Below are 26,735 nucleotides of genomic sequence, written 5' to 3' on the forward strand. Positions count from 1 at the left end.
TTAATGAATACGTCAGAGTCATTTCAAAAACAATGTCTACAATCTAAGTCTTTTCTATATACACAAGTACATTTTTGGAATTCCATGGAGAAACAGACTCATATCTGAAAAAAATATTTTGACATCTGAAAATAAAAGCTGACAACCAGTGTCAAAACTCCTTTTCAAGAAAATATTTTGATACTTGAAAATAAAAGTTGACAGCCAGTAATCATACTGTTTTTAGTAGCAGAGCTCATGAGAATTTACAGTGTCAGTCTTACCTCATTCAGAAGTCCTCAGCCCATATAGACAGTTGCACTAAAGGTTTTGAACTGTGCTATATTTCCCTTACCCTGACTTTGTCTTTCGTGTCTGTTGTCTCCATCTTGTGATGATTACAGATATCTTTCAAAAATACACATGTATTTATTCTTTGAAATTGTAAATGAATTTGTTTAAATATGCTTTAAAATATAATAGAGAAATGGTTACTTTCACTTAAACATATGAAGTTTTATTATTATTGATTTCTCTTAATGAATTCCTAATATCAACTTCTACTCTCTTTCTCTACCCACCTCTGTCCTCTTCTCTCCCTCTCATTCCTCTCTTCCCTCTTTTTTTCTTTTCGCTCTCTCTCTCTTTGTCTCTCCCCCTCTTTCTCTTTTTTCCTTCTAAGTTTGGAGACTTGAACATTTCCTTATGGAACTTTTACACTTCTACTGGAAAATGAAATTATGTTATTTTTCCCCCAGTGAAACTGAGCTCAACAAATTTAAACTTTCCTCCACTCTAGAATAAAGTTAATGCATCTTTGTTTATTTTAGCGCTCATGATCTCACAAAATGGGATCTATTTGGTAATTGCTACAGATTATTGAAGACTGGAATTGAACATGGAGCTATGCCAGAACAGGTAGGAGTTTATCGTTATTCCTTCCATGTCATTTTATTTATTTATTTACTTATTAATTTTAGCTGTGTTGGGTCTTAGTTGCAGCTTACAACTCCATTGCAGGATGCATATGGGATTTAGTTTCCCAACCAGGGATCGAACACAGCCCTCCTGCATTGGGAGCACAAAGTCTTACCCACTGGACCGCCAGCAAAGTCCTTCTGTGTTATTTTAGAAAGCTAAGCTTTTCTGAGATCATGTAGGATTATCAAAAGCCTTTCATGGAAACATAGTTGACAATTCTTAAATGCAGCCACCTCCTCTGAGAATTATCACCATAGTGATTGAGTGTTACAGATAGGTATATTTTACCTTCAGATTTGAACAGAAAAAAATAGAAAAAGTTTGCTATAATGTAGCAGAAGTTTAATATGAATATTTAATTTTGAAGTAAGTATTGTCACTCTTTTAGGGAAAATACCATTAATTAATCTAGAAGCAATTTCAAAACCTGATCAATTTAATATAATGAAAATTTCTGATCACGTGTGTTTCAGGCACTGTTCTAGGTATTAATAAGAGTAAGCCTTAGATATGGCTTAGTTTTTGTGGAAGAATCATAGTTAAATAAGTTTAGAGGTTTTTAGCAGATTTTAGACTTTTTTGTATTCATAAGTAAGTTGGAGTGAAAAAGTTTCTCTAGTCTGAAAGAGATTCTGTCAGCTATCATACAGAGAATTAAGAATATAATACTTCTATATGAGAATTAAATTGTGAGTTATTAATTAGCAATGATAATTATTGCTAATTAAAAGTAACAATCCGTTGTTAAGAAGTAAGAGTTATTTTGTACATTGTAGACAACTCATTCATATAGACCAAAATATTAATACTATCCCTGTGGTTAGGTACAGATGATGTTTAAGGGTGAGTTCATCCATTCCTGTTTAAGTAATATGGAATGCTTTGATGATACTTCATTATACTAAAGCAATAAGAATGTCAATAGATGTAACAAAATTATTAATTCACATTAAAACTTAATTGTAGAAACCGTGCTTTATTATTGCTATGATAAAATCTTAAGTTGCCTTAATTCATGTTTTTGATCTCTACTTTGTAGGGACTCTTAATAATAAATGTCCCTGATTGTATTAGATGTTTTATTACAGTTTGTACAAAAATGTTGAGTATTTGACCCCTTGTTTGTTCTTCATTTATTGTTGACTCTTCCAACTTTCATCCTCTTTTTATCTCAAACTTTTCAGTTGCCTAAATGCAATTCACTGATACTCTAAGCTGTGCTTCAGAGTTGAAATGATAGAGTTAAGATAATCTTTTTTTGGTCTACTTATTTTCCTCAAGAAGAGAATAAGAAAAAACAGCACTTTGCTGTTTTATCTGGAGATTATAACTATATCTAAATTTATTTTTAATTCTCAATACCAGCATTTCTCAATGGTCTTTTTAAATTTTATTTATTTATAATTGAATGATAATTGCTTTATAGTCAATATCATTTTTTGTTTTAGATGTGACTTGTTATAGTCTCAGTATTTTTTGGTGATTATGCTGGTTTTCTGTTACTTATTTGTACTACATATGCATTATTTACCCCATATTATTCTAATTTCTTTGAGTAAAAGAACATATTTATGTGATATTTGCTTTAGCTTTGTTAACTTCTTAGACACATTCTTTAAACTTTAATCACGTGTATGCATTTTGAGTACATCATTACTAGATTGTACTCTTATTCATTTTAGCAATTAGAAATTATTTAGCATTTAACAGCTCTTAGAAACATCTCTTTAGATACCCAGTACTGAAAATCCAAACCATGAATTCAGTCATTTCTTCATAGGACCATGAGGAAAAAAAAAAGTAGAAGTGTTAGTCGCTCAGTTGTGTCCAACTGTTTGCAACCCCGTAACTGTAGCTCACCAGGCTCTTCTGTCCATGAAATTCTGTCCATTCTGTCCATGAAATTCTCCAGGCAAGAATACTGGAGTGTGTAGCCATTGCCATGCAAGCTTGCTTTTTTAGATTCCAGTTCTGTTCCTTTCATTTAGAATCCAAAATATATATCAAAAAACCACCACAATGTGTACTATTATTAAACCTCAGTTATGCTTAACATTTTGAAGATAGATTAAAATTTATTTACCAACTGTTTGTGGAACTGTATTGTCCTTTCATGGTTGACTGTTCATTTTCTATGGTAACCATTTCAATGAGAAGTTTTACAGTCCCACTCTTTGGGATTAACTGAAATCTTTTTTTCCTTCCTCTTTCCATGATCTCATTTCAGTGGTATTTTAACTATTACAGTCGAGTATGTAAAACCAAATTTTTAAAAATCTAGCTGTTCATAAAATACATTTTTAAAGTTGAATTATAAAAAAAGTTAGAAAAATTAACTTGTTTCCTTCAGTTCATCAGCTGTCTATTTCCCGTAGTTGCACACTCACGTTTGCGCTTGCTCTCTCCCTCTTTCTCTCTTCTCCCCATATAGTAATATGCATGTGTAAAAATAAATATTAACAGTACTCTAGAATTTTTCTCCAGCCCTGGATCCAAGTCATAATAATGCATTACATTTTTGTAATATCTTTGGGGTTTTTTTTTTTGGTCTCCTTTAAATCTGAATGGTCATTCAGGCTTATCTTTTATGACATTTTGAAGAGTACAGACCAGTTATTTTATAGAATGTTCTCCATTTAGTTTTATCTGATCTGCATGTTTAGATTTAGATTATGCATTCTTGGCAGGAATGCTACATAAATGGTACTCTGTTTTCAGTGAATCACATCAGGAAGCACATGATGGCAGTTTGTTCAGTATTGGTAATAATTTTGATCACTTTAGTAACTGAGGTCTGCCAAGTAACTCCTGTGTAGAGTTGCCATGTTCTTTTTTAATGTGTAAGTAATCTATGGGAAGATTCCTTAAGACTATATAATCCTGTTTCCTATCAAACTTTGACATAATAATTTGAGCATTCATTTATGATTTTGCCTGACTCATTTATTACTATGATAGTCACAAAATGGTAACTTAAGTGGTGATTTTCTGTCTTTTATTTTGTATTTATTTGTTGGCCCTCCGCTGTAAGAAAGAGCTTTTCCTTACTCCCAATAGTTATTTACTTATGTATTTGTTCATTAATTTACCTTTTTAAATTTTAAACTTATTTTTAAAAATTTAGTAGCATAATGGACTTATGGTTTCCTGTTTTATTCCTGTTCTGTTCATCTGGTTAAAACAGTACTATGGTTATTTATTTTGGTGCTCAAATTGTCATATTTAGCCAGACAGAATTTCTTTTCAGCCTGCTCCTGTGTGCTTTAAATATCTTTTTGAGCATTACCATACTTTCTGGCTCAAGAATATGTTGCAAGGTCTGTTTAGGCCCTGCCCTATGCTAATGAATTCTTAACCTATGGAAAACATGACTCTTACTGCAACTCCTTGACACAGTAGTCGTTAGCTTATGTAGAACGTGTGTTTCAGAATTTATTGTATTCATACTTTTTTTTTTTTTTAGTAAAAAAATGAAGGCAAAAAACCTTAAATATTTAAATTCTTCTTATCCTGTTTTGTATTTCTTGTTAGTATATCTGTAAGTTATCTAAAACTCCTGTTAGGCAACATCTAAGAAAAATTAAATATTAAAATTCTGCTTTTAATACATACTTCCAAGAATTATCTTTCCATATTCTAAAAATTGAAAGCCAATAAAGAAAAATTCATAAGTTATTTTGGTAAATATTTGCTACACAATAATAGTGTGATTAAACACATAAAAAGGAAAGTTAATCATGTCAGTAACTTTGGACCTGTCAAGCCATCAGTAATAGAAAATTTTAGTTTTGTGTTTATTATGTACCATACTATTTTAAGTCTTTATATGCATACATTTATTGACGCCTCCTGACAACCCTATGGAATATACATCGTTATTCTCATTTTATTGATTATTAAACTGAAGCAAATAGACTTTAACTTCTCCAAAGCCTCATAACTGCTTCATACCTTCTTAAACCAAGCTTTTAAATTCTTTTCATTGCATTTTCAAATTTTCTACTGCTAGTTTGCTACTACTCTTTATAGTATCCCATGCCTTCTGATGTTTGTCCCATGTCAAACTCTTATTATTTTGCATTTTTATATTTTTTCTGAACTTCTTTTGTATTGTTCTCGTGAGAATTATAGGGAGAGATTAGATACTGATACTTTATCATTGTGAACTGAAAATCAATACCTTTCTTTCTTTTTTTTTTTTTTTTTTTTTGGCTATGCTGAATCTTCATTGCTGCACATGCTTCTGTAGTTGCAGTGAGTGGGAGGGAGCTGCTCTCTAGTTGCAGTGCATGGGCTTTTCATTGTGGTGGATTCTCTTCTTGCAGAGCACAGGCTTTATGAGTTTCTGAAGGTTTCTGTAGTTGCAGTTCCTGGACTCTAGAGCACAGACTCAATGGTTATGTGCATGGGCTTAGTTGCTCCTGCACATATGGGATCTTCCTGAAACAGGGATCAAACTTGTCTCCTGCATTGGTGGGTGGATTCTTTACCACTGAGCCACCAAGGAAGCCCTCAACGTATTTCTTTAGACATAACATAGTATACGGGGTTAAGTTTAATTTTAGTCAAGTTATTGCTTATGATTATAATAAGGCTTATTATATAAATAATGGGACCTTGTTTTCTGTAGAAGTACATCGATGTAGTCATGCTTTCCTTGAAAGACTACATACTTATCTCATTGACTGGGCATAGAAATATTTTCACTTACCAGCTTCTTACTACTCTCTGGGCATGCCATATCAGAACTTTTTGGAACATCTTCACGACCCTTCCACACACATCTACTAAATTCTCTGGTCCTTATTGACCAAAAATGTGTTTGAGTGTCAAGTTCTGGAGGTATAAGGGTGTCTTGGAAGCAGTGTTTAACCTCAAGAGACTTTTGATCTTTTAAAAAATTCTACCTCCTTAATATCTCTTCCTGTCATTATTCTTCTAGCCCTACTGCCATTTCCTTAGTTTCATCCTTCATATCTTCTCTTGCAGATCATAGTAGTAGCTGCCTGTTTTGTCTTAGTAACCTGAGTTTCATCCACTGTCCAGTCTAGGTTCTATTCCAGTAATTTTCAACTATATGTATGTGTCAGAAAACGTTATGGAGTTGTTTTTTGTTGTTGTTGTTGTTGTTTGTAATACTGACATACTTTCAAATACCATTCTGAGAAAAAATTAGTGTGATCCTTTTGGAAGGTTATTTGTCAGTCTCTATCAAAATTAAAAGTGGACATACCTTTCATTGAGCGTTAGTAGTTTGAGGAATTTAGACTACAGGTATGTACTTGGACATAGGTACAAAGATATTCATTGAAAATTACTTATAAAAATTTAAAATTTAAGATAATTTTAAATGTCCAAAAACAGAAAACTGGTTATCTATGGAAGGACAGTTTTGATTCTGTGTAAAACTGTGTAGTCATAATTAAAAGAGTGGAGTTGATATTATTTGTTCTATAATATTCTCTGTGAGAAGAAATTTTATGAAAAAGGCAAGGAACAGAACAATGTAAATTTAAAAGGATGATGAGATTGATATATACATGTACCTTTTGATTGACGACTATTTCTGAAATGATACATAGGAAATTAACTGACTTTAATAGTGGCTTTCTCAGTGGAAAACTAGAGATTTGTAGTGGTCAAAAAACTTAATTTTAAGGGGGTAGGTAATTTAGGAGTTTGGGATTAACTATACACAGTACTATGTGTAAAACAGATAACCAACCAGGACCTTCTGTAAAGCACAGGGAACTATACTCAGTATTTCATAATAACCTGTATGGAAAAGAATCTGAAAAATATGTGTACACACACACACACACGTATGTATTACTGAACCACTTTGCTATATACCTGAAACTAACACAACTCTGTAAATCAACTATACCTCAATAAAAATAAAAGCAAATTATTGTAAATTTTACCATTATACTTACTACTTTTTAAGTTTAAAAACCAGGTGTTTAAGACCAGTAGGGTAAGGTATGGAGGAGGGGCAAGATAAGGGTATGGAATTGACACAAACTACAATGTATAAAAGGCAGTTGTTTAGTAATAACACTGGCAAAGGAAACTTTAGAAATATGTGCCATTTACAATAGCACCAAAAGACGCAAAATACTTAGGTATAAATCCAACAAAATATGTGCTGGGTATGTATACTGAAAACTATAAAACACTAATGATAGAAATCAAAACACTAATGATAGAAGATTTTAATGAATGAAGATATATCAAGTTTGTGAATTACAAAGCTCTGTGTTGTTTAAATGTCAGTTCTCCCCAAACTGATCTTAGCTTTAGCACAATTCCAGTTAAAATCTCAGCAAAATTTTTTTGTAGAAAGTGACAACTTGATACTAAAATTTATATGGAGAGGAAATAAAATAACCCAAAGAATGTTTTAAAAATGAATGAAGAAGATTCACTCTACTTGATTTCAAGACTATAAAAAGTTTTAGTGTGACATTGATGAGAGGATGCTGCTGCTGCTAAGTCGCTTCAGTCATGTCCAACTCTGTGTGACCCCATAGACATTAAATCAAAGGAACAGTATAGAGAATCCAGAGATAGACCCACACATATATGGTCAATTGATTTTTGAAAAAGGTGTCAAAGCAGTTCTTTGGAGAAAGGATGATCTTTTCAAAAGTGATGCTGAAATGGCTGGATATCCATATGTTCCGCCACCCCCCGCCCCCCCACCCCGCAAAAAAAAAAGAATCTCAGTTCATTTACTTAACTTAAAATAGACCATAGACCTAGAACGTGCAGCCTTCAGTAGCTGTGGTTCCTGGGCTCTGGAGCTCTGGCTCAATAGTTATGTGCAAGGGCTTAGTTACTCCTCCGTATGTGGAATCTTCCCGAAACAGGGATCAAACTCATGTCTCCTGCATTGGCAGGCGGATTCTTTACTGCTGAGCCCTTTTATTGTTTGAATATTTTCAAGCTCACAATTAAAAAAAAAATGTATACAATATGCATATTGGTAATACAACAGTGGATGATCTCTCATTCCCAAAACACATGTAGGATTTAGGAATCTCTCCTCTTTATTAAATAATTTTTGTCACTTTATAACACTATGATTTGCTTCCATGTTTGTGTTTTTCTTGCATTTACTCAAAAATATTACTCTAAACTCTACTCTTTGCTACATTGATTCTTGCTCCTTGTTATACGGTAAAACTGACTTGTCTTCCTTCCTATGTGAAGAATTTTAACGTATGTATAGATTTATGTGGTTACCACCACAATCAGGATGCAGAACAGTTTCATCATCCCCAAAGCTTCATATTATCCCGTCACAGTCATATGCTTGCACCACCTACATACGACTGCTGGAAATCACTCATCTGTTTTTCATCACTATAGTTTTGTCTTTCTGAGATTTCCAAATAAATCAAATTTTATAGTATAAACCCTGAGCATGCCTTTGAGATTAAATCAGGTTATTGTGTGAGTCAGTAGTTGGTTTATTTTTACTGCTCATTGTTAGTCCTTTGTGTAGATAATTATTTTGGTGAAAAAGTAATTGTGGTTTCAAGCCATAAATTTTAAATCATTATAGCTAGGCTCAAACAAGTCTTTATTATTCAAAATAGAGACCACTACAATCAACACATTTTTGCCAATGAGAAATAAATTTGTTTATTCCTGTAGCATAAAAAATCCATGCTTCAGGGTTTCAAGAATTCTTGGAAAGCATTTTCTGCCTCCTGCTGGTTGTGGAAGCATTTTCCTTGCAAAAAGTTATAGAGATGCTTGAAGAAGTGGTAGTCGGTTAGCTAGAGGTCAGGTGAATATGGAAAATGAAGAAAAACAGTGTAGCCCAATTAGTTCAACTTTTGAAGCATTAACTGTGTGACATGGTCGGATATTGTCATGGAAAAGAATTGGGCCCATTCTGTTGACCAGTGCCAGTTGCGATTCTTGCAGTTTTTGGTGCATTGCTGAGCATGTTTCTCAGATGTAATGGTATCACTGGGATTCAGAAAACTGTTGTGGATCAGACTACTAGCAGACCACCAAAGAGTGACCATGACCCCTTTGTGGTGCAAGTTTCGCTCTGGGAAGGGCTGCTTCTTGGTCCAACCACTGAGCCGGCTGTTGCCAGTTGTCATAGAAAATCCACTTTTCATAACACATCACAATCCAATAGAGAAAGGGTTTATTGTTTTTATATAAAATAAGAGAAGACAACACTTCAAACAACGATTTTATAAATTTATAGTCAGCTTATAAGGCACCCATTTATGGAGCTTTTTAACCTTTCCAGTTTGCTTCAGATGCCAAATAACCATAGTATGGTTGATGTTGAGTTCTTGGGCAACTTCTCATGCAGTTGTAAGAGGATCAGCTTCAGTGATCCTCTAAACTGGTCGTTGTCAACTCCTGACGGCCAGCCACTACTCAAGGGTCTTCTCTGCTTTGCAAAACTTCTTGAACTGCCACATGCTGTATGTCCATTAGCAGTTCCTGGGCCACATGCATTGTTGGTGTTGCAAGTTGTCTTTGCTGCTTTACAACACATTTTGAACTCGAATAAAAAAATCAAATTTGCTTTTTGGGTAACATAATTTTCCTAGTCTAAAATAAACAGCAAGTAATAAGTCTTTAGCAAAAAAACGTAAAGCAAAAAATGTGCATTAAAATGGTATACAACATAACCACATTTATTTAAGAATGTATTCCAGTATCAAATGGCAAAGTTCAGCAGTGCAAAACTGCAGTTACTTTTGCACCAACCCATGCATCACTGTTTTTAGTTATTCAGTTGAAAATATTTGGGTTGTTTTCAACTCTTGGCTATCACAATAAAAAGCACTGTAAATATTTATATAATGTTTTGTTTGAACATAAATTTTCATTTCTCTAAAGTAAATTCCCAGGAGTATAATTGCAGGGTCTTATGGTAAGTATATGTTTAACTTTATTAGAAACTGCCAAACCATTTTCCAGAGTAACTATACCATTCTGCATTTCTGCCAGCAATGTATGAAAGTTCCAGTTGTTTTGAATTCTCATCAGCACTTCATATCAACAATTTTTACTCTAGCCATCTGAGTAGATATGTATTGGTGTTTTTTAATGTATGTTTTCTTAATGCTAATGATGTTAAACATGTTTACATGTACTTATTTGCCAGCCTTCTATCCATTTTGATGAAACCATGTTGGTTATTAATTTTAACCTTAAAGGCTCTTTTTATTCATGTTAACCAAGTCTAAATATGATAAATAAAAAAGACCAGTTTTGGATATTAGAAGCAGACTAGTATTAAGTTCAGTTCGTTCTTTTGTCATGCACTTGTCCACTAAAAAAATTTGATCATCCTTCCCCTTAAAGTGTCGTACAAACAGAAAAAATGTAAGAGTCTTAATTTATTCCAGTCATTATATGGATTTTCAGAATTTTATTACTTTGCCAGGCAAAGGAGGAACATAGCAGGCTAGCACCTCAAGAACTGTGCCCCCAGGTTTTCAGTATTTTAAACATGTCTCGTATATGTAGATGATATATATCTACACATGCATATATATTACATAAACATTTTTCCCATTCTTAGTACCGTAATCATTTTTCTTATTATTATTGTCAGATTTTATTTTCCGGGCAAATTCAGTTTTTCAAAACTTTAAACTTTCTAAGATTTTATATCTCTTAGTCTTAACTTACATGTAATAAATACAGTTCACGTTCATCTCCAAGATATATCATTAGTTATAGGTTGAATGATTCTCATTGATTCAATCTGCTAATCAAAGATAGAGCTAGCTCCTTTAAATAGATTAAAGTAATTATTTTTTTAAAGGGCTAATACAAAAGAATTTTTATGTTGGTTAGGGTAATACTAGCTGCTGTAATAGAGTAATCTTAGTATCTCAGTGGCTTAAAACAATAGAAAGTAATTTCTCACTTATATAACCATAAAGCACAATTGCAGGAAGTAGGTGTCACTGCACAGCCAAGTCATTCAGAGACCCATGGTCTCCTTGATTGTTGGTATCCTGCTGGCGGATAGAGGAAGAAAGGATGAAGAAAGCAGTCCTGCTTCTTAACTAATTTTTGCCCGGAAGTATGCAGTATACATTACTGTGACCTTCTGGGAACATCATTACCTTGTGTAAAAATGAGGTCAGAAGAGTAGGGTTGGAAGAAATTCTTAGTCAGGAGACTAATACTTGGTATTACTCAGTTCAGTTCAGTTCAGTCGCTCAGTCGTGTCTGACTCTGTGACCCCATGGACCACAACACACCAGGCCTCCCTCCATCACCAACTCCCGGAGTTTACCCAAACTCATGTCCACTGAGTCAGTGATGCCATCCAATCACTCATCCTGTCATCTCCTTCTCCTCCTGCCTTCAGTATTTCCCAGCATCAGTGTCATTTCAAATGAGTCAGCTCTTCGCATCAGGTGGCCGAAGTATTAAAGAGTTTCAGCATCAGTCCTTCCAGTGAACACTCAGGACTGATTTCCTTTAGGATGGTTGGATCTCCTTGCAGCCCAAGGAACTTTCAAGAGTCTTCTCCAACACCACAGTTCAAAAGCATCAATTCTTCAGCACTCAGCCTTCTTTATAGTCCAGCTCTCACATCCATACATGACTACTGGAAAAATTTAGCCTTGACTAAATGGACCTTTGTTGGCAAAGGTCTCTGCTTTTGAATATGCTGTCTAGGTTGGTCATAACCTTCCTTTCAAGGAGTAAGCGTCTTTTAATTTCATGGCTGCAGTCACCATCTGCAGTAATTTGGGAGCCCCAAAAAATAAAGTCAGCCGTTGTTTCTACTGTTTCCCCATCTATTTGGTATTATTAAAAGATCCTTTCCAGAGTCAGAGCAGTGTTAGTCAAGAAAAGGCAGAAGGACTATCCTGTTCCTAGGTTAGAATTATCTTTCAGCTCTTTCAGTTTTTAATTGCTTGCCTTTCTTGTTTTACCTGTACTACAAAAAGGTGAAGTTGCTAAATAAAAATGACTTTCAGATTTAGGATAACATTGCTAATACGGGAGATAAAAATCAATATGACTGATGTAAAGCCTGGAAGAAAGAGTTCTGAATTTTCTTTTGAAGTGTGATCAACTATATTGTTACATAATTATAACTGTGAGAAAGTAAAATGTTTCCCAATCAATGAGAGTGAGCTTTTTATTTTAAAATAATACTGTGGAGCCCTTCTGAAGTAAACATATGATGAATACCATTGTATTGAAAATTAAAATGGGGATGCTGTATAGGTATTGAAGTGACCTGTTTCTCTCTTCTAAATCTAAGAAACTTGTGTACAACTTTGAAATACATTTTGAGTAATTCCTAGTATATAGGTCATAGAAATATAGAATGAAAAGAAATGATATTTGTAATGATTAGGATAGATATAACCAAAATTAAGCAGATCCTTCAACAATACTTTTTTCCATATCTTAATTTCCCATTAATGCTTTTTGTATATCACTTTTCTAGTAATCTAACAATACAGATAGTTTCAAATTCAAGAAAAAGTTTTAAATCACACAAACCACTTCAATACTTTTTTTATAAAGTAGAAGTTATCAGAAGGTGTCTCAGGACCAGAAGTGTACTATATTGAGTATCTTCTAAGTGTAGTAAGAGGATTTCTTTAGCATTAATGTTCGTAAGTTGACGGTGTTTCAGTAAGTCTTGTTTCTGGCATTCTGACATAAATCAGGCATTTAATTATCATGTTTAATAAAACCTTGACATCTCATTAGTATTGTATGAAAAGCAGCACCACTCATCCTTCTAATTCTGATGAGTTATTTTTGGAGCTGAGAAGATGCACTGGATCTGAAACCTGAAATTTTTAAAGTAAAACCAATCAAATTTCTACTTCCTGAAGCAGTCCACTTACTGATTTCTCTTTTACATATATTCATTCTTACGATTTTTAGTCTATCTAGAGGGGAAAATAATAAAGACAGTATAATAATGGAGTATCATATCTGATATGCTTTATTGCAGTAGAGATGTATCATGTATTCAAACAAAAATGTTAATAAAAGCCCTATCCAAAATGAAATTTTCTTTTTTATTAATGTTCTTAATTTTTATTTTCCTAAACTCTACTGTTTGCCGTGCTGAAATATATGGATAATATTTTACAGAATGACGGTTCAGTCCTAATAAAAAATGAAAAGGTGCTCATCTCCATTGATAATTAGAAAAATATAAATTAATACCACATTAAGATACTACTCATGCATAAAGTCGCCAGATGTAAAACGTGATGACATCAAATGTAGTTAAAAACATGGAGCCACATAAACTGTCAAAGAATATTAGATATAGCCACTTTGGACAAAAATTTGGTACTATCTCCTGTAAAGTTAAATACACACATACCCAGCAATCCTGTTCTCAGAGCAGAGATTCTCAAAATGTGGTCGAGGGAGCCTGGGAGATTTCCAAGGCAGGCTCATAAGGTCAAACTATTTTCATAAAAGAGAAAGATGTCATTTGCTTTCTCTCACAAGTGCAAATTGAAGTATTTGGTGTTGTATCAAAGAATATCCACATTTACCTACAAACAAACACTAATCTGTGACAGTATTTTCTTCATATACTTCAGTCATTAAGTTTTATATATGTTTATGCACATTTCTGCGTGAGTGTTATATTTCATATGAAAAACTCTAAACAAATTAAGTAATCATTTAACATTTGAATAAAACAATTTCTTCAATCTCTTCTTAAAAATTTGACTGAGTAAAGTATTCATGACAATGCATTTTTGTTTAAAGCATAGTGTATTCGGGTCAATATTTATTGAGATACATTATATCAGTATTCTCTAGATTGATTGATTGGTTTGTCTTTTTAAAGTAAATATTATTTTGTGCATTCTTATTAATTCTACAACTATTTGGACTTGAAACTTTATTGTAAGATAAAAACTGTGATAAGTTTGTTCTCTTAATGTACAAACGTAAATTATGTCTCATTTGTTTGAATTTTTTATTTGATACAGATAGTCGTACAGGCACTGCAGTGTTCCCATTACTCGATTCTTTGGCAGTTGGTGAAAATTACTGATGGTTCTCCTTCCAAAGTAAGTAAGAGTTTCCGTAGGCAGAAGGATTATTACTAAAGCACAATAATCTTGCTTAACTCATATTATTTTTATTACTATAATTTTAATAAAATATATAATTGTTATCAATTCTTGTTTTGTCCTAAACATATATATATATATATATTTTTTACATCTTTGAAAGATAAACAGTTTTTCAAGCAATAGCCACAGAGTTGCATGTATACGTGAAGTTTAAATTCTTTTAAGAAATAACTATACTTGAAACCACAAGAGCTTTGATAGGTGATATGCTGTAAGAAAGAGAATAATATTGAAAGACAATAGTGTGTAGGTTTCAGTTCTGGCATTATGGCACCTTGGGGCCCAAACTAAACAAACTTTTGTTTCTGAACATTTTAAATCATTGGATAAAGAAAATTTTTTTGAATTTTTAACTTACCCATGACCATGCAAAACAAAATACAAACCAGAAGTTAAGTGAAACTCAGATCCAAGAAAGTCAAGCAGAGTACTAACACCTACTTAATCTTGACGATATTTGCTAATATAGACAAGTCCCAAAGCCCTCCTGAAGAGGAATGTCTATCTAATAAGTAGCATGTCCCTTGATAAAGTTGGGATCCCAAAAAGAGCTACTCCCAGCATAAGGGTAAATTAGAAATAAACTCATACCAGTTCCATTCATGAGGGAATAAATAAGATTTGGATTATGTTCTGTAATGGTAGTATACCCAAGCACCTAAGAGAATCAAATATAAATCCTTTCTGAAGGAAGTTGCCTCAGAGAGTTTTCCATAGTTTTAAGAAAAATGAGCTCATATTAAAAAAACCAACTTTACTAAAAAGAAGACTAGAAACCATGAAGAGATTCAGACTAAAAAATATTTTATACATTGAAATTATCTGACATAAATACAAAACAAATATATTTCAATTATGTTATGAAATCAAAGGGGCTTGAACATATGCTGAAAGAGCAAACACTTGATAAAGAACCAAATAAAGAGACTATGATGTTTATATATCCTCAGCTTAACAGAACAGAAGCTATTCAACCAGTAACAATGGTAATAATACATTTCCATATAGAACGAACTGCTTGATACAGAGTATTCTTTTCTTGGAGAAAGAATTTTTTTCCTTTTCGTCTTTTCCGTTGAATGATTGGAGGATTTCTGTGCCTTTGGAAGTAATTGGGAGTTTTGTTCACTTTCAGTTAGAAGGAGGTTGATAAATTTGTTGGCTTTTTGTTTTTTTTCTATTTTATTAAAAGTTTTAGTCTTGAAAAGCAAAAATCAAGGTTAATATTCTTTTATTGGAAACAAAAACCACTTTAAAACTATATAAAGTTTTCATGTTTTTTGAAATATTCTTTTATATGAAAAGATTAAAGGAGAGTGTATATATGTAAGTTAAAATTTGAAAGCAAGAGTTTATATGTTATGCATAATTAGTTTATTTGAATTTTTCACATAGTTTATTTGACTTTTGTATTGTTTTTACACTGAGATCATCTTGATTGTCTGAGTTATTTGTATTTTAACTGAATGTTGATAACTGCATTTTAGTAAATTTGAAATATACGCTAGCCTAAAACTTTAGCATAATTAGTGGTTATTTCCTTCATTTAATGTAAATTTTGTCCCTTTACAATTAAATTCCATAATTAGAGTAAGAATCTATTCTTGGACCTCCTTCTTTGAATATTTTGTTTTTTAACCCCAACCAGAAATCGAATCCATGCCCCCCTGCATTGGAAGCACAGAATTTTAACCACTGGACCACCAGGGAAGTCCAGAATATTTTGTTTTTTTTTAATCCTGTTGCAGCAGAGCTATTTTGAGATTCTTTGCCTTTCTGTTTAACTTTCATCTGATATATTCTCCTAATGAAAATAGCTTCCTTATTGTCTTTAGTCATTCTACTGATTTTGTTTTTGTCTCTGCCACAATGGCAATGCAGATTTTGTAGCCAACATTGGTTTTCTTTATTCCAGAAAGTGTGCCCTAGCACCTTTTAGATGCTTTAGTTTTCATTGATTTCCATTTTGGTTTTGTGTGCATTTATATCACATGTGAAATTCTCCTTACTTAGCTGTATCTCAGGATGTTTCTTCTCACTTTGAAGTTGTTGGTAATTTTTGTAAACCAGCTTATATTTAGTAATCATGTATTGGTTGTATCTGTAGTTTAAAAGTGATTCACTGAAAATGATAACCTTATAAAACATGAATCTTTAGGATACACACAAACTTGAAAAATTAATCTTCCATTGCTAATATTTTTTCTTTTAAAATATTTTCATGATTCTTATTTATAATAATCACAAGATCAGGAATTATCAAACTTTCTAATCCTCGATATGATATAGGATATCTTTGAAAATATATGAGTCACATACATGAACTCTGTATACATGAATCTGTATTAGTAACATCCCACTTGATAAGATATCAAATTCTTAGGTAGAGACTCGGCCACATCATTAAGTTATGAAAATAACCTTGAGTCAAGTCACTTAAATAATTTTAAAATAAATCATTTATATCAAAGCATTTTATCAGTTGTAAAGGGCTTTCCATATTCTAGTAACGACTGAATAATCACTTACCTGTGTCTCAGGTTACTTTGTTATGAAGTTTATAGTTGTGTGTTGCCAATCTTTTCTAGCTCTAGAATTCTACAACCTATGATAAAGTTAAAACTGCTATACCGAAGATGTTTCGATAAATATACAAGAATCTTAACAGCGATTACCTCTGGGAAGTAGAAATTCTCTGGGGGCAGGCATAAGGAGAGAAATTTACTTTTCCATTTATACCTTTTGATACTTTTTGAGGGATTTTTTTTGTTGCTGATATTTAAAGTGAATGTTAATATCTTAAAAGATAATTTTTAAAAACTACTACTATGAAAATTTTTTGATTCTCCATCTTCTAATCTTAAGTTTTGGTTTATCACAAATAACTCACTGAGTTGTTGGACTTAGATGAATGCTAAAAAAGTACTAGTATGTTCTGTATCTTACTTGCTGTTACAGCATTTTTCTGTTGTTTATAAATGTAATATTAAAGCTATAAAGGAATTTGAAAGTAATTTGATGAAACCTATAAGGGGACATTGTTATTTTTACCTTGTTTATATTTTACATGTTATTAATCGTTTTAATATAAATGTTCTAATTTAATTAAATCTGCTTAATAATCCTATAGAGTGGATATTATAATCCCATTTTTACAGAAAAGAAACCTAATACTTAACAAAAATTGAGAGTTGTCTAAAATCACACTTACAGCGCAAGTCTCTGAATCTCAACACACTTTCTTTCTGTTACTACTCCTTAAAATCTTGTATTATTAAGCTTTTGATACAACTACTTTTTATGGAGTTTTGTTGTAGTTGTTTTTTTTTAAAGCAAATTTTCTAAGGACACATTGGTTGATTCCTCACTGAACAATATCATTTGTCATTTGTATTTTGAAAAAGTATGACACATGGCAGTTTTCTGGGGTCATTCTGTATCCCTCAAGGCATTTAAATGAGAAGTTACCATGATTTCTAAATGGCTCAGTTTGTAAAGTCAGTGGCTTAGTTAAAGTATATGGAAAACTTTGCTAGTGATGCACCTGAAATTCTCTGTCCTTTTTTTCCCCCTTTAATTTGTTTCCTGAAATTTAAATGTAATACAGCAAACCCTTTGGGTCTATATATTTAACATTTGTAATATTGATTTTGTAGAGGTAACATGAAAGTCTTACTACATGAATTAATTTTGTTTTTTTTATTGTTGAATAACTGTTAATATAGAATGAGCCATTTATTTAGTGAGGAACTGGCCACCTGACTGCTGTTTTTCTCTGCTCATTGTTGTTATATTTATAGAAATTCATTTAAACCTCTGAAAAGGTCACTCATATTTTTAATTAATAAATTATGCATGTTTGGTTTTGGTATAAAATATAAGGTAGAATGGTTTTCATAAATTTGAGCTTTCTTACTTATGTGTTCATTATAAAAACTATATACATAAAATGAAATTTCCAAATCTTACTACCTGTTAATATTTTGATGTATTTTCTTTCAGTACTTTTTCTTACATACTTTTCAGTCATATTAAGATAATGATGTATTTATAATTTTGTGTCTCTTCAATTAACATATTCTTCATGTATTTAATGTTTATAGATAATATTTTAACATATGCATGATAGTACATAGTGTAGCTTATAATTTATTTTACTGCTCTCTTGGATATTTAGACTGTTTACACATTTTAAGTAATAAAATTCTGTGATGGACATTCTGGTGCAAAAGCTTGTTCTGTGTTTTGCATTTTTTCATCTTACATTCTTGGAATTGCTTGGTCAAAGATTGTACATACTTTTAAGGGTTAATACACATTACCAAATTGCTCTTTAATGAGCACTTCCTAAAATTTACTTTTCTTCTTTCTCTTTTGTCATGAACACTGTCATTTGGGGGATTATGAATGGTAGTTATATTTGAAGTTTAAATTCAAATTATAACTTAACAGCGAACAGTATTCTATAAAATGAAGTATATGAGAAGATTGTGTCAAGAACAGGATTAGATATTTATTTAAAATGGAAGTCCACTGGGTTTCACCGATGGGTATTTCCTCTGTTCCCCTAATTTCCAGAGTTGAAGCTCTTTAGCAAACTCACAGGCCATGCTCAGTATACTTTGCTCGGGTGCCCCCTAGTGCTGGTCCTGTAGAAGCAGCCTTCAGTTTCTCTTCTCTGTAGCAGGAAACACACTTCTTCTTTCAGCTCCTTCTGGACATATACAGAGACATTTAAAGAGCCAGGTAAATAAAAGTTAGGGCTGAACTAATGTCCCTATTGCCTTTTTTGGCCTGGGGATCTAGAATTTATCCTCAGTTTTTTTTTCCTCCTGGGAGGAGCTGTCCTACTCTCTGTAATCTTAAATTTGTGGTGCTCTCTGCCTTATCCTGCATGTTTCTATTCTAGACAGCAGTAGGAATAGCCTGGGGGGAACATCCCTGTATTCTGGACCCAGGCTTTATCCTTAAGTCTTCAAATTAAAGAAAATCTACATCCCTCAGGGAGCTACAAGTCAAATTATTACCGAGAAGTATAGCATACTTATTATGAAATTTGTTCCTCTGTTACACTCTTGACTGAAGGTTCTCCTCTGCAAATTTCAACTTGTTTACCTCCAAATAGTTAGGGTAAAGATGAGACTGATGGTGGCTAAGGCCCATGAGGAGAAATGTTCAACCTTGTTGTGTATAAAAATCTAGTCTTCTTTCTAGACCTCTTCCTCTCCCCTTCCAAGTCCTGTAGAATATTAATATCTGTGAATAAGAAAGAGATAGCTCACTTAGGTCCTTGCCCCAAAACTCTTATAATAACAAAATACAGATAATACACCTCAGTCTGCAGAGTTTACTGCTTTGAAGGGGAAGGGAATGAGGCCAACAGCTGGCAACAGTAGCTATCCCTCTAGGAATAAATTATACAACCATTTTGCTTCATTCTTTTCTAGATCTCCCCTCCCTACCTTTTTATTTCTTGAGAAGTCTATCCTCAGTAACTGTCTACTTGGTTTTAGTTTTAAGCCTTTCCTTTTGACTGGTCCATGACTTCAGAGTGATTTTTTGATAGCTTTGTTTCTATTAATGTTGTGTCCAGTCTCAAGTACCTGATTGGCTGGTCCAGGAAAGTTAGGAGGGAAAGATCCAGGACTTGTTTTATATTCATTTCTTTTTCAGCTCCTCGAGGGTTCTTTTTTTTTTTTTTTAATAAATCTGGAATACATAAGTAGATGGCTGTTTATACTAAACTCTCAACTTGTCCAAAATTTTATCTGACTCTAACATTCTAAAAATTTCTGGAAATCATAAGTAAATATGTTCAACTTAGAGGAGCATGTACAATTCATGATTCCAACATCTTATTAGGAATTCCATGCTGTGTTTGCAACCCTGTTCCTGGGCCTCTACTTTTTGGAGCTTGCTTTCTGGTAAGGAATGCCTTCCAGCCCCTTGAAGGGACAGCATAAGGCTTCCTCAACTTCCCTCGCCTGTCCATTTGGATGCTGTTTTTACTTGCACAGGGACAGTGGTCTTTAAAGTACTACTTTATAAATACTCTTAACTCCTGATTTATTTAATACCTCAGGATCTAAGCAGTGAGCCAGGACTGAGAAGATCTATTCTAAATAACCATTATTATAATGTAAAAATGTGTTTTAACTGAGTTTATTAGAGGCTGCAAGCAATGTTAATATTTAATGCTGTGTGGTGTGGCCAGATATTTTTTAAAAATAATATTTAAAAAAGCATAACACTTTCTGCTCTTTAGTACAGAAATTGGAAATTTTTCTCACCAAAATTAATACTAAAGGAAGTTTACTTTCCTGTCAGGTCATTTATTTGAATAAAGGAATGTAAGTATTTAATAGTATTTAATATTCCCTGAGTAATAAAATAATCACTTTTCCTTTCTGCAGTAGGTTTTTTATTTTGAAAATGTTTTTTCCAGTGGCCATTCTGTAATTACTAGGTATTTGTTTAAATGATTTCTTCTTGCTGACCCAATTTATATATATATATAAGAAACTTTCAGTTTATAAATAAATAATATCTTTCCAGCATTTTTTGTGTTGAAACATGGCCTTTGGAGTTAAATTGAGTTCTTACCACCTGTAACAAAGGTACACAAATTACTTCATATTTGAACTTTAGTTTCCTAATAAGTGATATTCATTGCTGGATAGGGTTGTTGGGAAGATTAAATTAAAAGAAATGTTTTAGTCAACAATAACTGTTGCTTTGATAACATTAAATTGCAGTCCTAGACTGCTTTCCTAATCTTCTCCCCTGCCAAAACCAAAAATTAAGGCTAAATGAACTGTTATATAAAGTTATGGAAGTACATAAACATGCTCAGTGTCTAGTGTAGGTTTGGAATATAGCATGGTAGATTTTGTCCTCCATCTGTATTTTGAAAAATTTGAGAATTCACATCTCTCGCTTTGCTCCTAACAGTCACTACTTTCCCCCGTCCCTCTGACTCCTCCTTTAGCTTTCTGCATCTTTGTACACCACAGAAAAGAGAAATCAGAAGACGTTTTGGAACTACAGTAGGCAGCTTAAGGGTTCCTAGATCAAGTGGATTATCCTTGAGGCAATGGCAGGAGTCAGCAGGTGGGGATTCAGATCACCAAGAAAAGCAACACTGAAAACTAGATATTACATTTGGGGTTTTAAAATCCAGTATTTTACTGTTATTCACAAAAGTGGCACACTCTCCTTATCTTCAGAAGAGAAGCTAGTAGCAGTTACTCGTGAATGAAAGCAGTTTCAAAGATATTCCATAGGGTTTACCCTATAGCAATGGTGAGGCTTTTGTCTCTTGCCCACTGATGTGTCCCAAGTGAATGAAATATGTTTCTGTCATATTTACTATGGATAATAAGTTAGTTGAGCTGAAAAATAATTTAATGAACCTTATGTTAATAATGATGCTAAGTACATAAAAGTATAATGCAATTTATATGTCCAAAGAGCTTTGTAGCCCAATACAAACTAGACAAAGTATATAGCCCATGGGGCAAATCTGACTAGACACCTGTGTTTGAAAGGAACGTTTTAATGATACACAAGAATGCTCATTCATTTATGTGCTGCTTTCTTGTTCCAAAGGCAAACTTAAGTAGCTGTAACAGAGACATTATGACCCACAAACACTTAAATATTTACTATCTGACCCTTTACCCAAAAGGGTTGCCAGTACCTGGCCTAGTAGAGTAACCCCTTGGTCTTATTTTTAACTAGCTTAGTTTTGTGCCCCATTTTTTAATCACAAAAAATGTTTCACTAAATTATTAACAGGCTTTATTCTCATATTCTAAGATCTTTGGCCTGGTCTAGGTCCTTATTTCACAACTTCCCATATTTTACTTCTGCACACTCTGAAAATGTACAATTGTCAGATAATGTTGAACTAGTTTTAGATATTTATTGCTAGTTTTTCCATGGCTTCAGTTTCTGTGATTATCTAACTCATATTTCATAGTTGTGGATAAAAGGACAGCCAAATGTAGTCTTCCTCTGGACACATAAAATTATGATGCAAAAATGAAAGGAAATCACCCATTTAAATCTGCCTGTTTGGGTCTTCCAGGGAGTTCAGTGGATGACTTTGCCTCCCAATTCAGGGGGTGCAGATTTGATCCATGGTCAGGGAATTAAGATCCCACATGCCCTGTGGTATGACCAAAAAAAAAAAAAAACTGTCAAGATCTTCATGTTTTGTGTGTTTAGGAATTAAACCCTTACCTTTCCTCACTGACTATAATCATGTTGAGATACTTGACTCTTTAAGGGCAATCTGCATTTTTCTTCCCAAGATGTTAGGGTAAGTCAAGTTTGAGCCTTTGTACCTTTGAGAAAACTTCTAATATAGTTTATATGATAAATTCACTATCTTAATTGTGCTAGCCTTATTTGGGGCTCTTATTTGTTGAGATTTTGCTGACTAGGGTTTATTTTCAAAACATCATGTTCTTTAAGAGAGATTTCTTTTATTTTTAACAATAGATCACTGAAAAACTGAAGCTCTTTGAGCCCTTTCACATTTGAGCATATTGGGTTTCAATCTTCTGATTCTTGGTTTCACTAAATGTACAGGGAAGCAAAAGCTTCTCTTAGTGAAGCAACTTGCAAAATGCATATAAAAGAACATAGCTAAGATATTATAATTTAAGTCTGTGTCATCTTCTCACTTGACTCTTTTGAATTCCTTTCCATAACTACTTTAGGAAGAGTGCTCTTAACCCCAAGCTGCTTTCTGAAAATAAGAGAAAATACTGGTTTCATCTAGGGGAAAGCATTTAAAAGGAAGCACTGTATTCTTAGTCTACATTCTCTTATATGGACTGAGAGAAGAGATTACTGTTCTAACTCTGCCTTCAGTTTTTAACACTATAATGCAAGTACTCTGGCTAGAAAGAATTTAAATAGAAATCCCATCATGTTCAGAGTGTTAGAGGCACTCCCTAAAAATTTTAGTCACTTAAAATCACAGTCTGTTACAGATAAGTTAGCTCATGTGTTGTTCTTTTTCAGTGTCTTTTGGGTTGACCTGCATTTTTGTTTATATATTTGAGTAATCTGAGTCTCATATTTCTTATCTCTATAATGCTGCCTGTTTCTTCAGTATATTAATTTTCCTGCATTATAGAAAGTCACTATCGCAAAATGGTTAAGACTGTAGACTCTGGAGGCAAACTGTTCTGGTTAATTTACTGCCTCACTTACTAGCTTTGTCTTTGGGTCTGCATTTAACATTTCTGAGCCTGTTTCTTGATTTGTAGAATTGAAGTGATAATATCTATACCTGTCACAGTTGAATTAATATGTGAGAGGCTTAGATTAGTGCCTAGTACACAGTAACTGCCAATAGATGTTAACTTTATGTAGTGTGAGATGCTAGCATAATGAGATTTGTGGGAAAATTATAGGATGAATAAATAAATCACAGTATTCTGAAATCCAAAAGAACTAAAATTTTGTTCTCAGCTGTTCAGAGGAATTTACTATTTGAGATTAGCTACCTCTGTTCAATATACAGTATCCGTGCCTGTTTACCTAAAATTGTTGGTACTTAAACTTCTCTCAGTGGGTTCTAACTGGTTAAAATTAAGTTAACTTTCTTGAGCACTGAATATTGAAGTTCTGTCCAAATCTATGCTAAACTTAATGCTAAAAAAGCTTCTATTTCCTTAGTTGCTTTCCATTTCTACATTCTTAAAATGCTACTGCTGATTACTAAGCAATCAGTAGGTTGCTTACCTAGTTGTGATGTTAAATTTACAACTTCTCAGATGGATTGGCAAGTAATCATTTTGTATAAGGCACATCTGCTTTATGATTGACCTTTAAAGGAATCTTTTGTCTCCAACTCCAGCAATGGCTGATTCCCTAGACGGCTTCAAACTGCACAGTAACCATGAAATTTAAGGGAATAAAAGAGCATTAATGCCTCCTGGCATCATTTTTAACTATATTTATTGTGCAGTAAAATGAACACATTTATTTTTCCCTCGGATTGTGCTATCATCTGTATTATGTATACTTGGATATCATTCAACAAGTATTTACTAAACATCTGCCCATGTGCCAAACACTGTTCTAGGTACCAGCAGGAAGAGTGAGCATTCATCCTTTGAATACTAGGTTTACCAGTTAACACCTGTATGTTCTCATTTGAGTGCCTAGATTAATTCAGCAGATTCACAGAATGCCATAGAACCTCAGAGAATACATATTTCAACCCTTTTGTTTATAGATTTTTAAAATCTGTAATCCTGAGATACAGTTTCTCTAAGGTCTAAACTAGTTCATAGCATGGCTTGCATTTTGTTTTTCTTTCAGTTATTTATTCAACAAACATTTTCAAATCTTTTCTAATGAAAAGGACAACAAAGACCTCTCCAGTAGCTGTCCTATTTTTCCTCTCACTCTTTACAGTCAGACTTTTTTGAAAGAGTTGCTTGCTTTCTTATCCTTTCTACCATTGCCGTTTTAAGCCCTTTTAATTCCTTTGAATGAGTGTGTGTGCTCGGTCATGTCCAACTCTTTGTGAGCCTATGGACTGTAGCTTGCCAAGCTTCTCTATCCATGGGATTTTCCAAGCAAGAATAATGGAGTGGGTTACCATTTCCTACTCCAGGGGATCTTCCTGAATGGAGAGAACCTGTATCTCTTGTGACTCCTGGATTGGCAGGCAAATTCTTTACTTCTCGTGCCACCTGGGAAGAATTGATCCCTTTGAATTGTAATGCTGGAGAAGACTCTTGACAGTCCCTTGGACTGCAAGGAGATCCAACCAGTCCATCCTAAAGGAGATCAGTCCTGGGTGTTCATTGGAAGGACTGATGGTAAAGCTGAGGCTCCAGTACTTTGGCCCCCTGATGCAAAGAGCCTGCCTACTCATTGGGAAAGAACCTGATGCTGGGAAAGATTCAGGGCAGGAGAAGAAGGGGACGACAAGTGATGGTTAGATAGCATCACTGACTCAATGGGCATGAATTTGAGCAAACTCCAGGAGATAGTGAAGGACAGTGAAGCCTCGCGTGCTGCAGTCCATAGGGTCGCAAAGAGTCAGACACCACTTAGCAGCTGAACAACAGCAAAGTTCTTTTGAAGAGCTTTGCTGGTGGCTCAGTGGTAAATGCAGGAGAAACGGGTTTGGTTCCTTGGTCAGAAGATCCCCTGGGAAAGGAAATGGCAACCCACTTCAGTATTCTCGCCTGGGAAATCCCATGGAGAGAGGAGTCTGGTGTGCTGCAGTCCACAGAGTCACAAAAGAGTTGAACACAACTTAGCAACTGAACAATCCCTTTGAAAGTGTTCTCCCCAAGGTCACTCATAACATTATTGCTTTATTCTTGTAATACTTTCAAGTCCTTTTCTTTTCTCTTGGTGACATTTGTCATCATTAAACTATTCTATTCATTATTGTTGTTTAATATTTTTATTTATTTGTTTATTTTTTAGCTGTGTCAGGTATTAGTTGCAGCAGGTGGGATCTTCATTGCACTATGGGGGATCTTCAGTCCAGCACACAGGATCTTTCGTTGTGGTGCTCAGGCTTGTCTGTAGTTGTGGTACCAGGCTGTTTCCCTGAAGCCTATGGGATCCAAGTTCCCTGAACAGGGATCAAATCCGCATCCCCTGCAGTAGTTTATTTAAGGTACAGTGCTCAAGGTGAATTCTTAAGCACTGGACCACCAACCAAGTCTCAATTTTACTCATTTTTAAATGTTTCCTTTTCTTACCTCTGGGATGCCATATTCTGATTTTGTTCCTACTTCTCAGACTATTTCTTAGATTTCTTCATATGCTTTTCTTTATTATCCATCTGTTAAGTTTTGGTGTTCCCCAGGGTACTTTTGTCAGCCCTATTTACATATTCTCATTTTAACAGTCTCATCTACTTCCATTGTTTCTAAATGCTGAGGATTCCCAAATCTTTTCTTGCTCAGATTCTTAACTGTGGACTTTGAACTCATCCAGCTGACTATTAGACATCTTTAGTAGGATATTACCGGGGTGAGTGTGTAATTTCCTCAGTTCTGTCTCACCGCAACAAAAACGAAGCAGTGGGTGGACCAGTGTTACAGTTCAGTTCAGTCGCTCAGTCGTGTCTGACGCTTTACGACCCCATGAACTGCAGCATGCTAGGCCTCCCTGTCCATCACCAACTCCCGGAGTCCACCCAAACCCTTGTCCATTGAGTTGGTGATGCCATCCAACCATCTCATGCTCTGTCGTCCCCTTCTCCTCCTGCCCTCAATCTTTGCCAGCATCAGGGTCTTTTCAAATGAGTCAGCTTTTCCCATGAGGTGGCCAAAGTATTGGAGTTTCAGCTTCAACATCAGTCCTACCAATGAATACCCAGGACTGATCTCCTTTAGAATGGACTGGTTGGATCTCTTTGCAGACCAAGGGACTCTCAAGAGTCTTCTCCAACACCACAGTTCAAAAGCATCAATTCTTCGGCACTCAGCTTTCTTTATAGTCCAACTCTCACATCCATACATGACCACTGGAAAAACCATAGCCTTGACTAGACGGACCTTTGTTGACAAAGTAATGTCTCTATTTTTTAATATGCTGTCTAGGTTGGTCATAGCTTTCCTTCCAGGGAGTAAGCATCTTTTAATT

The 26,735-nt window shown here is 34.0% G+C and overlaps 1 protein-coding gene across 1 annotated transcript in view; it reads left to right on the plus strand.

The window, feature by feature from the left end:
* Positions 1 to 26,735, plus strand: part of STAG1 (stromal antigen 1) — a 470,948-nt gene that overhangs the window by 414,921 nt on the left and 29,292 nt on the right. The window contains exons 21-22 of the mRNA XM_018050852.1: positions 810 to 897; positions 13,953 to 14,033. Of these exons, the coding sequence (XP_017906341.1) occupies positions 810 to 897; positions 13,953 to 14,033 (169 nt within the window). The remainder of the gene's footprint in view (positions 1 to 809; positions 898 to 13,952; positions 14,034 to 26,735) is intronic.

Source organism: Capra hircus, chromosome 1 (genome assembly GCF_001704415.2).
Source record: "Capra hircus breed San Clemente chromosome 1, ASM170441v1, whole genome shotgun sequence".
Taxonomy (NCBI): domain Eukaryota; kingdom Metazoa; phylum Chordata; class Mammalia; order Artiodactyla; family Bovidae; genus Capra; species Capra hircus.